At 38.7% G+C, this 23,442-nt stretch overlaps 1 protein-coding gene across 1 annotated transcript in view; it reads left to right on the top strand.

The window, feature by feature from the left end:
- Positions 1 to 11,667: 11,667 nt before the first annotated feature.
- ERAP2 (endoplasmic reticulum aminopeptidase 2) overlaps positions 11,668 to 23,442 on the top strand; it is a 39,449-nt gene continuing 27,674 nt past the window's right edge. Inside the window, 4 exon segments of the mRNA XM_037012014.2 lie at positions 11,668 to 12,349; positions 16,316 to 16,454; positions 19,844 to 19,978; positions 21,695 to 21,815. Of these exon segments, the coding sequence (XP_036867909.2) occupies positions 11,802 to 12,349; positions 16,316 to 16,454; positions 19,844 to 19,978; positions 21,695 to 21,815 (943 nt within the window). The 5' untranslated portion in view covers positions 11,668 to 11,801.

Raw genomic sequence — 23,442 nt, 5'->3', positions numbered from 1 at the left:
CTTGTTCTGAGCACTTCAAGGAAAATGAATGTACATTGAAAATTACATGTTTCTAAGTACAGAAGAGATCATCGTGGAAAAATCTCAGGTTAGTTTCATTACCTTTTGTATGCATGTTTGGTACAAATTGCACAGAAATATTTTATCAAGTGATAAACAGAAGTTATATTTCAGCTGTGAAAGAAAAGTTTAAGGTCATTTCTCACAAAATATAATTGTAAAGCAAAACATTAAGATTCAGATAATTATAAAAGAGACTTATATACACTCTTGGAGGGATGCAATGCTTTGAAAAGGAATTCTGCTTTTCAGTCAAATGTACTGTATCTCGTACTTTGGATTTAAGTCTCTTGAAGATGCAAGTTCCATCATAATTTCCTTAGAATATTGGAAAGATTTGATAGGTTGAACAAGGAAACAATACCATTTTTTTTTCAAAGTAACTTACGTAGGTGTAAGCTAAAACTATAAAAATTTTCTTTTCAGAGGTCCAATTTACAGAACTATGTGTGTGTTCAGTGGGAATCTTATTGACAGATGCAAATCAAAGCTAGTAAACTTGAAAGACATTAGGGAATTGAGCAGAGAACTAAAAACATTAATAACAAATCCACAAGAGGAAACATATATACGTGTGTCACCCACAGAAAGCACCAGGGACCAGGGGAGAGCTGGATGAGTAATACCCATACAAACAAAAAGGTTTTACCCCTTTTCTTCTCTTTGCCTACTTCTCCAGTGATCCTAGAAAAGACACCCCCCCCCAAAAAAAAACAGGAGGTAGAAAAATGAGGAGCCAGAGCATAACATTATTAAAGGCAATGGCAGGGGATGTGGACATGGGGAACTACTCCTATCTCAACTCTCAGTGATTTGGGTCTGTTTAGTAAACCTACCTGCACAATAAAAGTACACATAAATAAATAAATATTTTAAAAGAAGGAGGAGAAAAAGGAGGCAAAATTTTCTGGGGCAAACATTTTTTAATGTTAAGAAAATATTTTGGAGCTAAAAATTTATAAAACATATTTCCCTCTGGGGTGAAAAAAACAAATCCTGGATTAAAGCTAATATTTTATCTACATTTTTTTTACCTTTTGTGCTTTTTCTTGAACTCTTTCTATGGTCTTTTAGGCAATCATTAATAGGTACAAATGGCATAATGAGGTTCTGCTCCCTGACAGAATGCTGGGTTATTTCCCCTTGAACTTATATGTGACCTCCTTGACCCTTCTGTATCTTCTAAACAAGTGACATTCTTATCCAAATAATGGGAAAGATCTCTAAATATTCTTACAGAGACAGGAAAATCACTCAAGATTTACATCTTGTAGAAAATTTTATATGTTAAAAATATGACTAACTTTAAAGCACCCAAGCAGGACAGGTTTGGAGGGAGGTCCAGTTCTTCCATTTCCCACTGTTCCCACTGTTTCCTGTTCCTCCATGTTCCCACTGATATACTGAAGGCTGTACTTCCAAAGCATGCTCATTCAAGTATCCAAATTGAATTTAGTAATGGAATGTTGTGAGTTCTGACCCCTGATCCTATAAATCTGACTATCTCAGGTCTGGGCTGTATATTGCATAAACATGTGTAATTGCTTTTTGGACTGTGTGATTTGGGATGTATGTTTGTATAAAGCATTAGGGCTATGACAAATGATTCTCTGCAGTTACACCTGTCACCACTAGATGAAGTTACCACTGCTTTTGCTCTCCCCTCAGAGAATCTGGCTACTGGATGACACTGATGTGGAATTTAAAAATCCTTAGCAAGGATTACGCAAAGCCACTTTGCTCTGAGGGTAAAGCAAATTTCAATAAAATTCTGCGAGCTAAGTGTTCAAATGAACAGAAATGCCTTAAAGCTGTAATCATGACTTCTCTACTGACAACTATTTGAAAAATATACCCATCACCCCCTACTGTATGCTGATGAGTTGTATACCAATTACTGGCTTCAGGGAGGTACAAACAAGGGACATGGGTGGGAAGAGGAAAGCTTCTATTTCTTCTTGGATAAAAATTGGGAATTAGTTTACTCAACATATTTTCAGAAGTATAACCATGAGCTCACCTACTTATACTTAGTCTACAGACTTAATAGAGGGTAACAGGTGGATCCGGAATTTCCATAGACGAGGGCAACAGGAGGCCCAATCTAGCTGGAAGAGGAGCTGGGGGCAGGGCTTGTTTCTTTATATGCCCTTGCATATAAAGAACATGGTCAGATGATTCTCTGGATAGTTTAGAGACAGAGCTGAAGGAGATGATGAGTGTTGAGTCAGGGAAGACTAAACAAGAGTGGGGTGAAAATTACTCAGTCATTTGACCATCACCTCTGTGGAGTTATTGTAAGGGGATCAAACATCTAGCCTGACTGCACAGTTCTAGTAAGTGAGGATAGTGCAAAAGGTTTAGCCTTCCTGAGGTTTAGGGAGGGTTATAGGGAGGACCAGGGCAAAAGGGAGGGTGCTTCCACTTGAAATAATGGCACACTATGCAATTGGACTAGCCCTCCCACTGAAGACAACTATAAACACTAACAAAACATGGAAACATCCTTAAAGCATTAAAGACTAAGAACCACGGAGCCAAGATTCTAGAGAAGATGGAAATCCAAGAGGCATTTAAGGGTGCTTTTGTACCATGGACATTTGCAGGTTTGGAAAAAAGAAATTTTGACAGCCACACAAGCCCAAGGGAGAAAAAACTGAGACCAAAACTTACATAATGAGCATAATGAGAAAGAGAGAAGGGGTCGCTGACATGCAAGAGCTGACCTGGCACTCACAGCCAGACCACGGTGGTCCCCTGCTGACATAAACAATCTCACCAAATATCACCATCAGACAAGACCACTCTGTGACTATGATGGATGAAGGCAAAAACAAGCTGACTCCATAACCATGCCTGGACACAGGCAAAACATAAACAGTGTCACAGCCACAACATAAACAGTGTCACAGCCACAAAAATAGCCAAACACCTCCAGAGGATCCACAGAAGTGACGGCTTTTTATTTACCAATTATAGCCTTAGCCTTGGTCTAATCTTCCCTCCTTATTAATAATCACCCCACTTCCTGAAAACATCTAAAGCAAAACTAAGCCCTGCTTCATTCAGCCCTCCCCAATCACCTACACATCCTCTAATACTTTATTTAAATATTTTCTTTCTAACATCTTCTTTCTGGGATACCCATGTTCCCCATAGTGTGCATTCTCTCTCATTGCAGTAAGTAAAAACTCCCAACTTACTAAAAAAAAATCACTACTCACCTTTTTTACCTAGTCAGGTGGTGGAGATGTTTTTCGTCACTGCAGTATTCTTGAGGTCTGTGCTGGGACAGTTAAGTTACTTGAAACAGTTTGATTCTTTGGGATAATGTTTTTAAGATTTGTTAGATGGGCCTGAAGCAGTGCTTTTCTAGGGGTGTTGCTCCCCACCCTGGGTACTCACCTGTTGGACTGTTCACCTTGAGGTTTTTCAGTCTGACTGGTGGACGCAGCACTATTTCTGCTTCTGTGTGGGCCCGAGGCACCATTACTTATAATCCTTGGCAACTGGTCAGCTTGGATGTGGTATTTTCTGCACATGCATGTGCTGATCACTGATTAGCCAAATATTCAAGGAGAACCCTCAGCAGATTTGCAAAGTGTTCTCCCTGTCTCCCTCCCAGTGGCCCCCTGCCACATACACACACCCCTGCTCTGCCTCCCACCCCCTCTTGCCCCTTTAGCTTTCTCCCACCCTCACTCTCTGCAGCTCTGTCCTCTCTGGTTTTCATCCTATTAACTCCAGTTTTCTTGCTCGCCCAGACTCTCAGGTGCATCTCCTCAACTCCAAAGGCCTGCTGGGCTCTGCCTCCGGGTTCCCTCCCTGCTCAGCTGTGTGGCATCTCTCAAGACTGTCAGCTGGGACCGTCACAGTGCTGCCCTTCTGCTTCCTGCTCTTCTGGGATCACTGCCTTCGGTTGCCTATCATTCACTATCTTTCAAACTGTCTTTTGTCCATACTTGGGGGTTGTTTCTAGTGAGAGAATAGATCTTGGTCCCTATTCAATTTTGGCAAGGCGGAAGTCCTTATAGATATTTAAACTAAGTAGTGGAAAGCCAAGCAATACTGTGTTGTTTTAATCACTTGGTTTTATCATTTAGAAGCATAAGAATCTCCTTTCAGAATAAAGTATTTAAAAAGCTTGGAAACACTCTGATTTGTTTTGCAACTATTTTCCTCTTTGAAAATGTGTCATCAGTTATTTAGGTATCTTTACTTGGAAAATGACAATCACCAGAAGTTTTCATTTGGTTATTAAATACAAATTTTAAATGTGGTAAATTTCAGTTATCTAATGTCAGGTTTGCTTAATATTCTCCTCCACTTCAATAATGTAAGATTTTTATTGTTTCTTTCTTCCATTTTCATTTTTAGTAAATGTTGTGGAAGGCATGTCAAAGATAACCATTTTTGAAAAACCATCTTCCTGTTAGTGGCTTAAAAGTCTGACATTATGCTGTTTAAATTTTCTGCCGAAACAGAATGAGTTCAAAAATAAATATAGAATGTATTTATTAGGTGAATTCCACCCCCACCCACCTGTTTGCATAGGTCCTAGATCTTTGTACTGTCATAAATTTTCACTTTTTTAATTACAAAATTTAAAACCAACTTATAGACACTGCATCTATTTTATTTGAAAATAAACAGAGGTATAGCAATAAGTCTGTGAAGTACTTTTAACAAACTTTTAAAGATGCTTGTGAAAAGAAATGGAAGGCAGAGAATAGGAAGTGGTTTTTAAAACAGTAAGTTAGCTGTGTGTTCCTAGTGATAGCACTTAGCATGTTGACAAAAGCCGTGCCTATGGAAGGGGAGGAAATTCAACAGTCAGGAGAGTGGAAATGGAGGAGACTCAGGAACATTTCGTTTAACAGAAGACCATTTATCATCGCGTGTATGCTGAGATCTCACCACCTGCAACACAGGCAGCATTAGGAAATAATTTTAAGGCATGTGAGTGCCTGAAATAATGTCCAACTAGATTCATTTGCTAATTTTTCAGCAGGCAGAACTGTAGAAGGAACAATCTTGAAACAGATCTAGGGTGGAGGTTGGGGAAATTGAAGGTAACAAAGGAAGGTCAATAAAAACTGAATATAATAATGGAGGAACTGGAATAAACTTTGTACATGTCTTGCCACTGGGTTTCAGCCCTGGGCAAGTTTGCTATGGATTCAATGTGACCAAAGAAATTGACACCAAAACATTCTTGGGGTGAAAGGGTTATACCCAACTTTATTTCCAGGTGGCAGGTCAGTCACTAGAATCCCATTCACTCAGAGCGAGTCTGTGTGCAGCAAGCCTGCCTCTGCCTCTGGGCCCCTCTGTCCACACAGCCGTCTTCTGGGCCTCTCTGCACAGTCGTCCCGCACAGCCTCTGCTCTGCTCTCCTGCAGCCTTGCAGCCCTGCCACCGTATCACACCCAGGGCCCTGGGTGGAGCTCTTTTTAAAGAGTCAACAGCCATGTATTGCCCACAGGTGTGCAGGGAGCTAGTCAACCAGGGCCAGGTGAGAACCCTGACCACAGGAACTCCCATTTTATCCACATACCATACCCACAATAATTCAAAATGACATAGCATGGGTGTATTTACTACATCTCATTTGCCTCAAGAGCAGCATTTTATTGCAATGTAGCATAATCACTGATTATTATTATAAAGGTTACAGCTACATGTATTAAAATTTATAGAACATTTATAAATTGTTTTTCACATACCAAATTGATTTTGACATTGACAATAATATGCTATAATAATTAAGGAAAGTATTATTGTCTCTAACTTGGTAATGAGGAAGTGACTAATTTTAAGGTAACTCAAGTCCAATTCTTTTTATTTTACATCCAGTTTGTAATAAAAAAACTTGAATAATTAAGATTTAAATCTGTTGAGGACACCCTAAGGTGTTGGAAATATTTGTAATGTATTTGAGAAAGATTTCTGTTAAAAATTAGTAAAAATTTTTGAATATTTTGGCAAGTGCATTTCAACTCTTTGGAATTCTCTTTGGAAAATTCACTTTAACTCATTCATTCTCACCTAGTTGTTGAGAGCCTACAAGGTACACAGCACTCAGAGATTCTAGAAAGAGGTGAAGCACAGTGTTTGGTGCCTAGCCTTTAGAGTTGATAATTTAAGGAAGGCTATGAAGCACAAACACACTAGCATAAGTTAAGGGCCAGTAAAACTGACTAAATAAATACTTGTAGTTAGGGATTGGAAAGGACACATCTGTCACTTCCAAGCAGGCTTCCTATACGAGGCATTTGCTTTGTGATAAGTCAGTTTGCATGGGGGACACTGAGAGAGCTATACTGCATGCAGAATGGCAGCATCAGTAAAGATGAGGAAATGCTGGACTCATCCAAATGGAAAGTTCCCTGATCTTCCTAAAGAGTGGAGCAAGTGTGGGGAAATCTAGGGGGAAAAAAGAAAAAACTAAAAATATTAAAAATGCATTCACCCAATGTAGCAACCACATGTTTTTCATGTGAAACCTTCATAAGAGTGCATATCAATGACACTTTACCAAAAAAAGAAACAACACCTGGGTTCAGTCCCGGCTCCACCTGAAACTGGCTGTGCAACCTTGGGCAAGTGACTTAACTTCTCTGTGCCTCAGATTCCTTATCTGTAAAGAGGAGATGATAATAGTGTCTATTTCATAGGGTTATTGTGACGACAGATTAGGTAATCCATGTGAAGTACTCAAAGAGTGCCTATTGCTGCATAGTTAATTTTCAATAAATAGTAATGGTTATTATATAAAAAAAGTGCATTCACCCATTTAGCAGATGTTTACTGAGGGTCTCATATGTCAGGCACTGCTGTAGGCTCTAGGCTCGTGGCATCAGTGGTGAGTAAAGCAGACAAACTCCCTACCTGCCAGGAGCTTATGTTCTAGTGGGGAGACAGATAAAACAAACAGATACATCAATACATAGTGTAGTGTCGGGAATTTTTAGATTCTCAGAAGAAAGAAAGAAAGCAGGCTAAGGGGGCAGACACTGGGTAGTAGCTGGGGTGGATTCAGGGAAGAGTGCCACTGCTTTCAGGCCAATAAGGAGAGTCTCTGAGGAAGAGACCGTTCAGGAGACCAGGATGAAGTGAAAGAGTAAGATGTGTGAATTCTCTAAGCAACAAACATCCCAAAGCTTCTTCTCTTACCAGGAAAAAAAAGTTAGAAACCCCTTTTGTTGAGAACTAATTTCAATAATAAGCTACAGAGTCACCTGATCCTACTCAACTTTCTCTTCTAAGATTCTATAGCTCACCCCAGTCGCCCTGTTTCCTAGTTCCCCATAATCACTTCTCTTGCAATAGGCAGGGGGCAATTCTGAGAACATACAGACACACACAGCAGGGCTGGGTCCTGGGACGAGGAGTGTCATGGAATGAGCCCCAGCTTCCCATATCTCCTTCTCCCTTTCTCTCCCCCGCCGCAGAACTAGATTCTAAAAATTGGCTATGGTACCTCTTCCTCTTTGTCCCTTTATCAGCATTCACCTGCTCCAGCCAACCCACCCCATCCCATAGTTCCCCTCTAATTACACGAAATGCCACTTTGCAGGACCCCATTCAACCCTGCACCTCTGGCCCTAGGTATAGACTACCTCCTTGATTTTTGCTCCTACTTTGTCAAAGTGTTCATACAGGTTGAAATGATAAAATATAGAAAGAGAAAAGAAATTTAAGCTTGAGAGTTACCTGGGATCTAATCATGGCAGCATTTGAATGTTGAGCCAAGACACAGATTGAAAACTGAGATGCAGAGCAGGACAAGGCATGAATACCAGTGTATGAAGAGGGTCTGCAAGACAGTAAGAGCCAAACTTGTTGTATTTTACTCAAGAGTAACACTTGTGTGTGGATACGTCCCCCTTTAATGCACTAGGATCTAAACAAAACAACCAAGCAGAGCATTAGAGAGTTCATGCAGCCCATGGGCTTCCAGCTGGTCATCCGCCGTGTAGACTGGGGGAAACCACAGGCAGGTTTTGAGCATGGGGGTGTCATGATCAGGCAGTAGTGGGAGGGGACAGATTTGCTGACTTGCATCCTAGGAGTGAACTGCAGGGGCAGGACTCGAGGGACCAGCAGGACTTGTCTAAAGGTCATTGTGAGGAATAATGAGGACCTGTACTGCTTTGATGACTGACTGGAAATTTTTCTTAAAGGTGGTTAAAAAATAAAAATTACAAAGAATCAATAGGACAGGTAACAAATTAGAGGGGCAAAATCAAGATAATTATATGCTCCAATCTTTGGCAATGGAGGAATGCTTGAAACAGATGAAGTAAAAGCAAAAGGTCCCCATCTGGGGAAAGAAGACAATGATTTGTTAGCAGAGTACTGTGTCAAGTTGGTCCATCGGGCTGCCCAGAACCCTGGAAGGAGAGATCGGGGAGACAAATGTGGGATAAATGAGGATAAGTGGGAAATCTCTGCCCTTGAACAAAGTCTCCAAGGGGAAGAGCAAAACGAGAAAAGAGCAGAGGGCAGAGTTTCATCTTTGTGGAAGGCCAGCACCCAGGGTGGTAAGGAGGAAGCAGCCCAACTCTCCCTGGCAGAGCAAGAGACGTGGAGAGATGAAGCTCCAGGAGACAGTCCTTTATGTCCAGGAGGCAAGAGGCTACAGACATAGACAGACAAGGATAATAGCCTCTAATAAAGGCTTTAGAAGCCAATGGAGTGGTCACTGAAGTTACCTTTCAGGAGTAGATGGACAGATTCCATGACAGTAAGGACTCAGCACAGTGAAAGACTCAAGATCATGTCGTAAAATCCCCTGGCATTAAAATCCACCAACTAGGTTCTGAACACTTCACACGTGGGTCCAAGAGGAGGGTGAAGATGAAACAGGAGCACTGAGATGCTGTGGTCCTACGCTGCCTCGCCACTGCATGGCTTTGACCCTGAAGCCACGGCTTAGCTTCTTGTGCCACTAAAGCTTTTTCCTAAGCCCCATTTATCTCTATGTGATAACCAGCCAGAGCTATAATCAGGAAGTAAGCAGTTCTGAGTCTTGCCCAAATACAAAGTGAAAGCAGAACTTAATTCCCCTCCATTCAAATCTGTAACAGCATGGATTAAGGTAACACATTAACATTCTCCTTAATTGTTTTAAAATCAACATTTTTCAGTGAAAATAATGACCTGAACTAAAGGTATAAAACTGTTTGTAATCTAAGGTGCTGATCTGGGGAAAGGGGGTGAATCTGGCACTACTGATTTGGAAAGAATGCACTGTTAAGGATGGGACTTAATCTGAGAATCTTCCTGTTTAACTGACTCTTTTGGAAAGAGATTTATCTCATTTTAATTATCTCATTTATGCTCACTTTTCCCTCATTTGTCTCCGCAGTCTGTCCTTCAAGGGTTCTGGGCAGGCTGGTGGACTGACTTTACATGGGTGCTCTGCTAACAATTCAATCAATGTCTTTTAGCCTTTCAAACATTTGTTGCAATTCTGTGTCTTCGATCCCAGGATGTTTTGTTCACTACAGTGCTACTGAAGGTACCCAGCAGTGTAGTGGAGAGTCAAGGCCAAGGGTCAAAGAGTTGTGTTTTAGTCCCAACTCTGCCTCCATCTTCCTGTGTGATTTTTGTAAAAGTCACTCACTCAGTTTCTTCACCTGGACACCAAGGATTTGCACTGGCTGACCTTTAACATCCTTACTAGTTCTAAAGTCAAAAGCTATACGAGTAAATATCAAGGCCTTTCTCCCTACTCTTAACAGTAAAATATAGCTTTCTTGGGGAGTATCTGCTACAAGCTGGGGCAGAACCACTCCTTAATTTAGGCTTACTACATTCACCTATATTATCAAGTCTTCCCCACATACCCCACTGCAGTCACTGTCCATCAGCATAGTAAGATACTATAGAGTCACTGCCTGTCAAGAAGCATCTTTTTTAATTAAAAAAGTTTCCTTTAACTTTATTGAGTTATAATTGACACAAAACAATGTGTAAGTTTTAAAGTGTCCATGTGGTGATTTGATACATTTATATATTGCAAAATGATTAACATCTTAGCATTGGCTAACACTCCCATCCCATCACATATTACCATTTCTTTTTTGTGGTGAGAACATTTAGAATCTACTCTTTTTAGAGTAAATTGAGAATCTACTAAAAATTCAAGTATAAGATACAGTACTATTATCTATAACCATCATGTTGTACATTAAATCTCTAGAATTTATTAATCTTACAACTGGACGTTTATACCCTTTAGCCAGTATCTCCCCATTTTCTTCACCCCTCAATTCCTGGTAACCACCACTCTATTCTCTGTTTCTCTGAGTTTGACTTTTTTAGATTCCATACATAAGCCATATCATACAGTATTTGTCTTTGTTTGACTTATTTCACTTAGCATAATGTCCTCAAAGTCCATTCATATTGTCACAAATGGCAGGATTCCCTTCTTTCTCATGACTGAATAACATTCTATTATACCCTATTATATATTTCATTTATTTATTATATTATATATATGTGTGTTTACATATATATGGGAATATATATGTGTATATGTATATGTCTGTGAGTGTGCATGTGCGTGTGTGTATTCCATTGATGGACACTTAGGTTATTTCTATATCTTGGCTATTCTGAATAAGAAGAGTCATTATTTAACCATTATTTTATTCTTCTGTTTCTTTGTTCTTTTAACAATACTTGTTGATGTGCACCAATAAAACATATTGGAAAATTGAAGTAATTATTTAGGTAATTAATTCTGAAAACTTGTTAATGATAAAAAAGAAAAGAAAAGGAAAACATTTGGGTTGGGAGCAGGGAGGAGGTAAGCAGAGGCAAGTGGCAGGTTGAGGGTCGGAATTAAATCACCTAAATTAACTGTATTGTTCATCCTAATTTTACATGTTCTCTGGCCTTTTCCTTCTGATAAGAAGAGATCATCTTAGTTCTATTTATATAGGCAGTGAATTCAGCTTGACTTAATTGTATTTTTTAAGTTACCCAGAGATGAAGAGGACCAAAAATTTTTTTTAATATCCTCACTTAGAATATTATAAACTCAAATTTTATTTCCATAGCTTTTGACATATCTAAAATAAACCAGTGGTAAACTCCTAACTTGCCAGCATCCTTTACACAGCAGTCATAGAATAGGGCCATTCAGATGATATTATTTATTGAAAGAGGTGAATTTCAATATCATTAATAATATCTGGTACCCTATAATATTCTTTGTGACTTAAGACAAAATGGAGACACATGTGCAGTTTACTTCCAGGTGTCCAGGATACTGTTAGAACAATGTAGCCAAATGTTAAAAACATTTAACATGTGATAGATTTACACACCTGCCTTCTGCTCATTGCACAGGAATGTAGAGGAAATTCTATATATGCAATTTTAAAACAGAATCATTTCATTAAAATTTTTTATTTGTAATAACCAGATAATTCCTTGATTTCTACTTTATTTTGTGAATATTTGGCCTGATTCTGCAAGATAGCAGGTTTTCCCCAGTCAAATGAATTTTTTTTATTTTTTAAGAATTTATTTACGAATTAAATTCTTTTTCTTCATGCTATAAATGTTTTTTCCCTTCTAGAATAAATCTACTTACTGAAACATACTGTTTGGATCCTGTGTGACTTTACTAGAGCCAGTGCAGTGCTGTGGAGAACTATGAGATTTAGCCTGGATATTAAATCATCTTCTAGAGAATAGATTAAGTATTCCTTTCTTCTGTGATGGTTAATTCATGCAAAAAACCAACATTTAACATTTACATAGGATTTTACTGCTCAGCAGTCATCCTATCCAAAGTATGCATTTGTTCTCAGCCATCTACTGATCACTTCAATAAGGATCCTGGGGCTTTCCCAATAGCCACCAATGGGGAACCATTTCCTTGGTGTGAGCTAAGGCTTCCCAACAGGGTCATTCCCCTCCACTATGACCTTTCTGTCCATCCAAATCTCACCTCCCTGGACTTTGTTGCCTCTGAGAAAATTGAAGTGTTGGTCAGAGATGCCACCAAATTTATCATCTTGCAGAGCAAAGATGTTGAAATCATGAATGCCACCCTTCATTCAGAGGAAGATTTGAGATACAAGAAACCAGGGAAAAAATGGAATGTTTTGAGTTATCCTGCTCATCAACAAATTGCACTGCTGGTTCCTGAGAAACTTACAGCTGACCTGAGATACTACGTGGCCATTGACTTCCAGGCCAAGTTAGCTGATGATTTTAAAGGGTTTTATAAAAGCATGTACTGAACTCAAGGTGATGAAACAAGGTAAGATGTTCCAGCTGTTTATTGTCTCTTGTGACACTTTCCTTATGGGTTACATCTCTTTGCTAAGAGCATGCTTCAAGCACTTATTTATGAAAAGCCCAATCAACTGTGGGAAACTTGGAAGCAGAAGTTCTCCCATTCCTTAAGGAAATGACAGTCAATGTGGGAAGATTGTGGGGGAGAATGCAGAGATGTAAACACTGGAGAATGAAAAACTTGGAAGGATCAATGTGTGTCTGTGATAACAGCTTATGTGCTGTTGGAGAGGATGGTCAGTGCAGAAAGAGCTGAAATAGGGAAGGAGGTGAGTGTTGATTTCAAAGAAAGTGAGGGGCCAGAAAGAAACAAGGGAGATTTGGGTTGGGATAGAGGAGATGAGAGTGTGTACATTACCCAGGAAATGGCACGACTCAAATCTAGGAGGCAGGAGCAAGTCTGTTTGGAGAATTGAGAAATACAGTCTATTTGATCAGCTCATGTTTATTGAGCACATGCTATGTGCCAGGCACTGTTCCAGGCACTAAATGTATAGTGGTGAGATATGTGGGAAGAGACAACCAGGACAAGAAAATAAATTAGATGTACAAGGTAAGTGACAAATGTTATGAAGGAAATAAAACAAGGTGCTGTAACGGAAAGTCAGTGTAGCTGGGGATTGGGACTAGTTTTTCTGAGTGGTCAGGGAAGTCCTTGGCAAGGAGGTGCATTTCAGTTGAGACCTGATTGTTTTTTTAAAAAAAGGAGAAAATCATGAGTACATCTTAAAAACAAAGTGCCTCAGAAAAGGGAACAGCAAGTGCAAAGGCTCTAAGGTGGGACTGATTCACCAGTGCAGCTTGCAGAGAGTGACAAAGGCGAGAGGCAGGGTAGAAAGGGGTCAGATCTGCAGAGACTTACAGCCTCTTTTAAGGGGTTTAGGCTTTCTTTTTTTGTTTGGAAAGGAATAAATAAAACTGTCTTTATTCACAGACAACATGATTATCTTTGTAGAATCTGAGAATCTACAAAAGAGCTAGCAGGTTTATAAATCCGTTCAACAATGTTACAATATAGAAGAGCAATATATTAAAACGTATTGTATTTCTATATACTTGCAGAAACAACCGGAAATTGAAATCTTTTGCAATATTTAAATTTTTTAATATTGAGGTATATACAATAAATGTACAAATCTTAATGTATAGCTTGATGAGTTTCAACATGTGTACACACTCATGTAACCATTGCCTAGATTAAGATATTAAAACATTCTCACTAATTTTTCCCCCTTCACTTACTTCACCCATTCCCCTCATCCTCCTCCCCTATGGCAACCACCAGTTTAGGCTTTTCATTTCAGTGCAATGGGAAGTCGTTGGAAGGTTCGGATCTGCTGTATGCTTTACAGAGACTGAGTGTATGTTGAGAGTACATAGAGAGAGGAAAAAGTAGGAGCAAGATCATTTAGGAGGTCACTGTAGTAATTCAGGCAAGAAATGATGGCGGCTTGAGCCAGGCTAGTGGCAGTGCCTCTGAAGAGAAGTGACTGAAATTGGCTTTTGTTTTGGACAAAATTTGCCGACATATTGGTTCTATGAAGTGAGAAAAAGAGAGGAATCAGGATGCTTCCTAGACTGGATGATTGGCTGTCCAGGGCCAGAGCCCATCTGGGAGGGAAGAGGAGTCTGGTCTCAGTGCTCCCCCATCTTTTGTCAGTTGCATTCAATCACCAGTTAAAGAAACCCACATGCAATGGCTTGACCACATAGTGGGTATTTTTCTTATGCAACAAGGATTCCAGGAGTAGGACAGCCCAGGTTTGATAGAGTGCTTGTCAGGGCTAGCCAGGACCCAGGCCCTTTCTATCTTTCTGCTCAGCCACTGTTGGAATATGGTTTTCCCCCTAATTCAAAATCATTTCTGCACCTCAGAACATCAATTCCATAGTCCAGGTAGAAAGAAGGAGAAAATAGGGGAAGAAAAAGGCCAAAAGAAACATGCTAGCTGAATCTGACGTGTTTTACAAAGCTTTCCAACCCAAGGACTTTAACCAGGCCAGAATGAGTCAGACACCCTAAGTTGCAGGGGAACCTGAAAAAGTGATTCTTGTATCTGACACATTGCCTTCCTGAATAAAACCATTGGAATGGAGAAAGGGGAATGGGTAATTCAGCCCTAACTAGGATCAGCAGTGTCTGCTGCATACCTCTGCCTGCCTTCCCTGGCTTAGGAGTTCACTGCCTCCTGGCGACTCTCGTGTCCAGCCTGCAGCCCCCTAGCAGCCCACTTAGGACAGCTCTCCCCTTGGGGACACTTCCCCCATTGCAGCTTCAGTTCTCAGGAGCCTGTTCTCAGGTTCTGCACAGTATCTGTTAGGAAATTTATCAACTTCTCACTAAGGCACCAGGAGACCAGTGATGGCTTTTTTCATTTTTTCAAGGGTACTTCACCCAAAGGAAATATTTTTTTAGGATGTCATTTTGGGAGATGTAGAATACTAGAGGGGGTGATTTTTTGTAGTGAGAGTTTAGCACTTCCCAATATGCCTCTATAGTCAACTTCAGGCAATTTCTGACTCTTACGACTAATTAGTTCTCTTCCTATTCAGTCAACTAGTAGGTCTAACAGGCAGAATGATTTGCAGACAATGTCAACAGAATATTACAGATCTTTCTCTCTCACTCATACACTCACACATGTTCAATTTAACCTAAAGTATAAAAGTAATCCAGTAAAATAATAAAACAATAGTTCTTTGAGGAGCAGGAAGTCACTACTTTGCATGCAGAACTAAAATTGTGTAAGCAGCAGAGAAAATCTTAGATTTTTGCTTTCCCCATATAGACTTTCTATAACAAAAATTTCACATTAGTGAAAATTATTCCAGGCACTTGGAACTCCTTTACATTTTAGTACCTGCTACCAAAACCAAGTGAAATCCTGAGGTCCCAAATCACTTAGATTCCCATTCTCACTTTTAGTCTGCAGTACAGAAACAAAGTAAACTGAGGCAAAATTATCCTGACAGCACCTCTTTTTTCCCTCCTGGCCCTGGCAACTCCTTACGCTTTATCTGACCCTGGACTTTTACTATTTTTCCTTCCTTCTCCAATCAAAATCTGCTCTCCAGATTTCCTTCTTAACTGAGGCTTTAAGTCCAAAGGAAAAAATCTGTAATTATGTAATTTCAAGCATTATCAAGGTGATGGGATATAGAAATTTGTCAGAGTATCTACCTACCTGTTACACTCTGAGGACTGGAGCTGCTTTGCCCGCAAGCAGAGAGAACTGGAAGTGTCTGGGGACTCAGGTCCCGCATGGAGCCCCTTTGCAAAGGTGGTACTAGAATATGAAAGCCCAGCTCCTTGCTTCCAGGAGAGGGGAAAGTTGAAGGGATAGCTCCATTCCAGAGCTCCTGGCAATCAGGCTGAAGCTGGGGTCTGGCCTAGCTTCTTCCTCTTCCCTGTCCTGTTTCCCTCACTCTCTTACCTGTTTCTCAGGGCAGCATGTTCTTAATAGATCAGGGTCTGTTTTCTCAGAACACAACCTAAGACACCACTCAAACATACAAGTATTCAAATGTCTGATTGAGGCCACCTCCAGTTTAGAGATAGGACTGAACTGCTAATTTCCTAGCCAACTTTGATGATGCCAAATTGACTGGGCATGCCTATCCCAGCTAAGGCATTTCCTAGCTAAGTATCCTAGCAAGGTCACTGAAATGCTCTAAGTCTCATTATTCTCATCTGCCATGAGTACCAAGAAGATCACATAAGTAGCATTGTGCCTTATTTATGATTGGCAGCTACTAAACAAAATTTTACCCTCATTTTTTTTCAGAAAGAGATACTGGATTCACTAAGATTATAGTTTAAGAAATCAAATATATCATCTCCAGGTTTGATAAGCTGTGTTCTGAAGTTTTACATGAAATTCTTTCCTTGATTTCACTTCTATGCTCTGGCTGGCGGGTTCTTCATTTCACAGTATAATTGTAGTAACAGATTTTGAGCCAACCAAAGCACGAATGGCTTTCCCTTGTTTTGATGAACCATTGTTTAAAACCAACTTTTCAATCAAGATAAGAAGAGAGAGAGGACACATTGCACTATCCAACATGCCAAAGGTATTGCCACTTCCAGAAACTTCAGGGAATTGTTCTTAAGTTGAACCTTAGTTGTGTTGTTTTTAAAAGATATTTCAATTGTTTTCAGACTTAAAGCCATTAATTTGTTTTATCCATCTACAAATTTTATAATAACCCCAATCCTCCTAGATTTTAACATGATTCTATTTGAGGTATTGTTACACCAGAAGTTTTTTTCTTTTAACAGAGTGATTTATTTTTATTTTTGTTCATATGGAAACAATGTTCTTTTAAAGCAGTGTTACTGGGCCAGCAATGAAATTCAGAATCACCTAGAGCAGCAATCTCAAATTTTTATGGTCAGATTAATTGTCTGAGGATCTTCTTAAAATTTAGATTCTGATCAGGTCAGTCTTGGAGTGAATCTCAAAATTCCACCTTTCAAACAAACCCCCAGGTGATACCAACATTGGAGACCACACTGGGCATGGTAAGGATCTAGAGACCCCTGCCTGGGCCCCACCTGGAAATTCTGATCTAGGAGTATGTGACAGGACTTAGAAATCCTTTTTTTTTTAACTTCCAAATTATTCTGTGGTTCTTAAAATTACTTATAAAAACTATTTACTGTAATTATACCCTTTTTAATTGAAAAAGACCTCTAACACTTAATTGGCTCACATTTCTACTCAAAATGCAGAGTCTCTGAGAGATACAGAAGACCTTAGCTTCATTCGCTATTTCCTCACTCATGATGTAATGCCGGTTATGCAGATGAAAAAAATGCAGAACATTTCCCCACTGCTGCTTGGAAAGTAGGACAAAATAGAGGCTCTCCTGACAGCGCTTCAGCCCTTGCCCACTTTCCCCTCTACCCTCTCAGTGGCTGGCCTCTATGGATGGAGGGGGAAATGAGTTGATAAGCTAGACACTGAACTTCCCTAGGTTCATATTTAATGCTAGAAAAGGTATCCACTCTGAAATACTGGCTAAGCAGATCAAGAGGAAAAGTAACAACACTCCATGTAACACATACTCCCCAGTTTTTCCATGATCAGACAGACAGTAATTTAATCAGCCTACTCATTCTCAGGAAAAAATGATCTATTTAACTCCAAGTACTCTTTCTAACCGATTACTCATTTAAGGATAGTTTGTTCCCTTTCTGGCAGCTTTCTATCAGTGTAATTTTTCTGAAATATGAATAATCATGGAGGGTAAAGTAATAATACAGTTAGTAAATTATTAAGTTTTTAATTAAAATATGATGTAAACATGAATTGCCACTTCATTATATTAGAATTTTAATTTTCTGTATTTAGAAACCTCCAGTACATTCTCCCATTTAAGAAAAATAAGTTTAAGGCATTGTATATGCCCTTGAATCTCTGCATTGCCTCAGTTGACCAGTTCTTGGGATCATGCCTTTTTCAGCAAATATTGACTTAACTTTCTGCTTCCTATTGACATGCCCAACCCAGCTTTCAGGGTTAGCCGAAAAAGGAGAGCTGAAGTTATGCCACAACCGTACTCTCTGGATAATAACTGCAGCACTTCCGATTGCTTTTGGACTGCTGGGAAGAAGCAACTCTAAGTTCTCCATTTGTTTAGTTAAGAATACAAGATTTCAGGGCAGTGAGGTGGCCAGCCAAGCAGGAGTACAGGCAGCACGTCTTTTGGGCATTTCCCCCCTTCATTCCTGGAGATAGCACACACCTGCTGGTGACACTTGTCATGCAAGTAGAGTCCTGCCAATATTGAGAAAATAGCTAAATTCCTGTCTAGCAACAAGTGTTTTATACTTGGAGCTTATATCACCATTTTGGAAGAACTGCCATCAACACCCTATACATTTCCATTTAAGCCAGTGTTGGTCTGCATGGGTCACTTCAAGTTCCTGAACAAAACTCAGCCTCCACGGGCCACATCTTCATCTGTGGGCAGAAATCACAGGGATGCTCATTTGTCTCTTAACCATCTCAGCTACCTGCGGTCTGTGTCACAGACTCATTTCCCCAGCATCCCGCAGGCTGACCTCCTCCTCTCCTTCCTCCACACACTTGGCTAAGTGATTTGCTGCTGAGTTTGGTCAGAAGACTACAAATCATACACCCTCTCCCTCCATGACCCTCTCTTCTGCTCGGAGTATGTACCTAGAGAAGTCAGGTTGATACAGACTCCTAAAAAAGAGATTGTTTTGGGGAAAAATTAACTTGCTGGTTGAGGTGAAAATCACAGCCCCGAACATGCTGCTGCTTTTCTTTAGGGCAGTGTCTTCTGCTTTACTGGAACTTACTAATTGATGATTTTTATATAATTCTGTGGAATTTAATAGCACAGACCTTTATCATTGAAGTAGGCTAGGCAGTTTATTGTAATACTTCAAGCCATTTTCTCTCACTAGAGCAAACTGCAATCTCATCCACGCACGTAAAACATGCTCGGTAAGCCCTGGTGGCCACAAGCCTGATGCCTTGGAGGAGGTGGGGGTGGGGGACAAACTAGTCTAAGTGTTGTTACCGCTTTGAAGAAAATGGTATTTTCAGATTACTGGATCTGTATCCATTCAATATTTAGGGACATTGTACCATTGTAGAGACCATCTCTGGGACAAGCTATCCAGAGCAAATGAAGATAGAATTCAGTAATTACTCAGGGAATTTGATGGATGTGGCTGACCAGTCTGTAGGATTAAAACTTTTTGCTTCCTCAGTAGCTAGGCGGAGGCTTAAATTACTAATGTCCTCCTTGGCCTGACTGCTTTCATTGCTGGATCAATGAAGCAAAGATAAAATAAGACCATGACTCAAGCTGTCATACGGCGAGGGAAAGAATGAGCAATGTCTTTGAAGTCACACAGTCACATCCACATCTCGGTCTTGCCGTGGAACTAAACTTGTGATCTTGGGCAATTCAGTTAACATTTCTGAGATTCTGTTCCCTCACCTGTGAAATCACACCTACCTCACACAGAAATGAGAGGATAGAAAGATAATGCAAAGCAAGTTTTGCTTCCTATTTCTTTCTGCAACAGAGATTTATTATATAACAAGCAAAGAGAAAGGGACCGTTCTCTGGTATTTTTGCTTAGAAATGCAGAACTGGAATCTAAGCCAATGTTGGAAATAATTGCATTTCAAGAAAGTAGAAGCATTTAAGATGCTTTTACACTTCCACGCAACGAAGTAAGATTTGACATCATTCTGGGATCCCAAAAGTAAAGCACTGTATCTTCAAGGCTGTCCAGGATAAAAGAACTAAAGGGAGGAGAGACCACAGATTGTTATGAGAGGCCATAGATCTCCTTCCTCTAAGGACGTCAAGTGTCTTTCAGAGTGTCAGGCTTTCCTCTAACTTACTTGGCTCAAGTTATAGGCATTGTTGTAAAATACTCCAGTTTTCAAATACTGATTCTTTTCTCATTTCAGGTAAAGATGATTGAACTTGAAGGAGGCCTCTTGGAAGATCATTTTGAAACTACTGTAAAAATGAGTACATACCTTGTAGCCTACATAGTTTGTGATTCCAAGTCTGTGAGTGGCACAACCTCATCAGGGGTCAAGGTGAGAATGAGTTCTAATTTCATGCACTGAGTTTTTACTTTATTTTCTTAATTTTTTTTCCTTATTATTGAAGTATCATGCTTTTTTGTATTTATAAAATAGAGACAGGTAAAAAATAAAAGAAATTACTCATAATCCTACCACCAAGATATAATTACTGATAATATTAGTGTAAGCCTTCCAAATATTTTCTATACGTATGTCAGTATAACAGTGTATACAGTAGCATAAATATATAACATATAAAATATGTAACATAATACATAACAGTAAAACACACAGTATAATAGTATATATACACATATGTGTATATATATATATATATCTCATATATATATATATATACACATACCCTTTAAAAAATAAGCTAGACTATCTTACCTCAATTTAGCCAAAATATGCCATAAAATTGAATGTCATTAAATACTTTTCTATAATATAATGTTAATAATTGCATGGTGGTTATACTACAATTATATTTCATGGTACCAAAATGATTTTTTAAATCAGAATCTTGTTTTAGGATGTTCACATTGTTACCGATTGTTTTCTATATATTTTTCTCTTGATAAAAGGAGGTCTTCATAATTTTTAGAGTCTTCAGTTTTGCAAAAATTTATAATACCCAGTGATTATCATAAAGTTTTGCAAACATCAATGGAGACATTAAAAATAAAAAGGAAATCCTTGCTGAGGAAACAAATGATAGACATAAAAACTTTTTCAAAAAACTATAAAATAATGCTGTGAAAAACAGCTAAAATGGCTATTTTAATTTATATACATGTTATACCTATGGATATGTGGATATATATATTGTGAGCAATATATCTATATATGTATCATAGCATCTCTGCACATATATATATTTGGCATAGATGTGTGAGAGGTCAGATGGCACTTTTCTTCAGAGGACAGCCTTCTTAGATTCACTTCTAAGCTCTACAATTTTCTACATGGGTGACTTGAAGGAAGTTGCTTAATCTCCATGTGTTTCCATTGCTTCATCTCTCAAATATGATAATTATACCTATTTCATAAGGTTCTTGAGAGGATTAAATTGGAATTTGCGTGTATGCATTTAGCATAGTGCCTGGTAAGCTATCAAAAAATGGCAGCCATTAATATATCCCTCCTATAAAAGTTCTGAGAGAGTTCAGTTAATTCAGAACATGAAAGCAGATCATGAAATGAAAGTAGCACTATACCTAAAACTCAAGAAAAGTGGAATTTTATTTTATTTTTTCCATTTAATGGCTAGTTACTGGGAGGAAGTCAATGAACATGTTGAGGCATTTCTGGTTTGAAGAAACTCCAGTAAGTTTTTGAAGGTTTTCCCACCTCACAGAACTGTTTTATTTGAATTGCATTGGTGGTCATAATTTTGGAAGGCTGGTTCTCCAGTGCTAGAGTACATGAGAGTGATGAGCTCAAGTGGGCTGTCATGGTAGAGTGGGTTGACACAGCTTGAAATGTACAGATTAGCACCCTAGGCAGTAGATTATAACAGAAGATGCAGGGTTGTTTATAATTTTCAAGACTGGCTTTTGCTATAATACTTTACAAAATATCTCATCCCCTATCAACTTGTTTAATGGTATCTCAATAATTGCCTGAAAAAAGCAGTCTGCCTTTCCTTGGGTGAGGTTGTTACCAATGGAATTGTGCCAAAGAGCTGTCACTCAAAGACCACTTCTTCTGATCAATATTTCCCAGGTGTCCATCTATACAGCCCCAGACAAATGGAGTCAAATGCATTATGCTTTGGAAACATCGATGAAGCTACTTGATTTTTATGAAAATTACTTTGATATCAACTACCCACTCCCAAAACTGGGTAGGTTCAAATTCCATGTCATTGCCTTTATTTTTACTTATAGAACTTTCTTTGATTTTTTCCCCTCTTGATATGTGATTTAAGTGAGCAACAAAGAGGTTCAGCTGCCCAGGAAAAAATAATTTGTATCTTAGAGAATGATCCTTGACTGTAGAAAATAAAGTATTTATGAGAAGCCCAAGAAACGTGAATCATTTTTCTATTCTTTTATCAGGATTAAAATTGGAATAGCTGTATTGTCTGTTGATTTAACTGGATGAATTTTCTAGCACATACATTTTTTTTCTAAACCATATTTGTACAAGACCAGAAATCTTTTATAAAAGTTGCCAAAGGTTTACATAAACAGTTGGAAATTGCTACCTATAAACATTTGAGGTTGAAAGATGAGAATGTGGCCCAGATTTAAAGAGAGATTTGGAGGATATAGATAATTTGAATGTGGTAGTAGTAGATCTTTATATAAGATATACATACTCTATCTAGGTTTTAATTTTCTATCTTAAAAAAAAGTTGTGATTTTTATAAAGCTACAGAACATATAGAAACCATGCCTTAAGTTTTATAACTTACATAGATTAGTTCTTAGAGTTTCTGACAGTCACAAAACATGTTTTTTTCCATTGGGACATTAGGTCAGGCATACACATCATATCCTCCCCGTTCTTTACCCCCCAATCCCTAAGTTTTTCTTAGAGAAGTTAAAAGACTCTCAAAGGGCATGTCCAGGGGCTTATTCCTAGAGCTGCTGAGTCTCAGTATATTTTTATAGTGCAGGTTCTATATGCCCTTTAGTGCAGATATACTAAATTCAGTTTACCCATAATCCTTTCTGCCCTCTATGTCAAAAGTTGAGTGAGGAATGATCAAATAACAGCCATCAACAATCTTTTATTGTTCTTGAAAAATGCAACTTGGGAAGTCATATGAAACGTATTTTAGAACTAACTGACAAGAAGCATGCAGCTTAAGAAAAAATAGAGCAGATAAAAGCATCTCTAATGGCTATGGGAAATAATCCAACTAATATAAAATCATCAATGCAGTTTAGAAAAGGAGTCATTCCCATTTGAAGTGTTAATGAATACTAGTCTTTTTTAATGATAATTTGTGTTTTGATTGTGTTACAAATATTTGTTTTTATCCACTGGAGTTAATCCCAGACGATGTAATTACAAGCCAAGTGACTTGGTTCATTCAAACTTTAAAAAAAATTACCTTCCTTTTTAGCCAAGTGGTGTTTCTTCCAAAATGGCCTGGAAAAATAAAAAAGAAGAATCCAAAGATTAGCTATTATCCAGAAATTGTTGAACTTAATAAAGTCATTGACAAAGGATATACATAGACATACTACAGACACATAGATAAAATATAACTTAATACACATTACACTTGAGTTGCTTCAAAATGATTAAATTTCACTTTTTTCCCATAAGACTATGTTAGGAAGCAGAAGAAATATCAATGTTGAAAAGGAAATCAAGGTCATAAAGAATTGATGCGCACAGTTTTTTTCCTCTCCTGCCTTAGAAGGACAATTGCTCTTAATAGAGATCAAACATGTTGGAATATTAGTTGAAATATGGACAATACAGATTGCTCCTAAAAAGTGTTCTCCTGAAATTAA

This window comes from Manis javanica, chromosome 1 (assembly GCF_040802235.1).
Source record: "Manis javanica isolate MJ-LG chromosome 1, MJ_LKY, whole genome shotgun sequence".
Lineage (NCBI taxonomy): Eukaryota > Metazoa > Chordata > Mammalia > Pholidota > Manidae > Manis > Manis javanica.
Note: the sequence above shows the minus strand (reverse complement) of the source record. Positions and strands in the feature narration are given on the sequence as shown.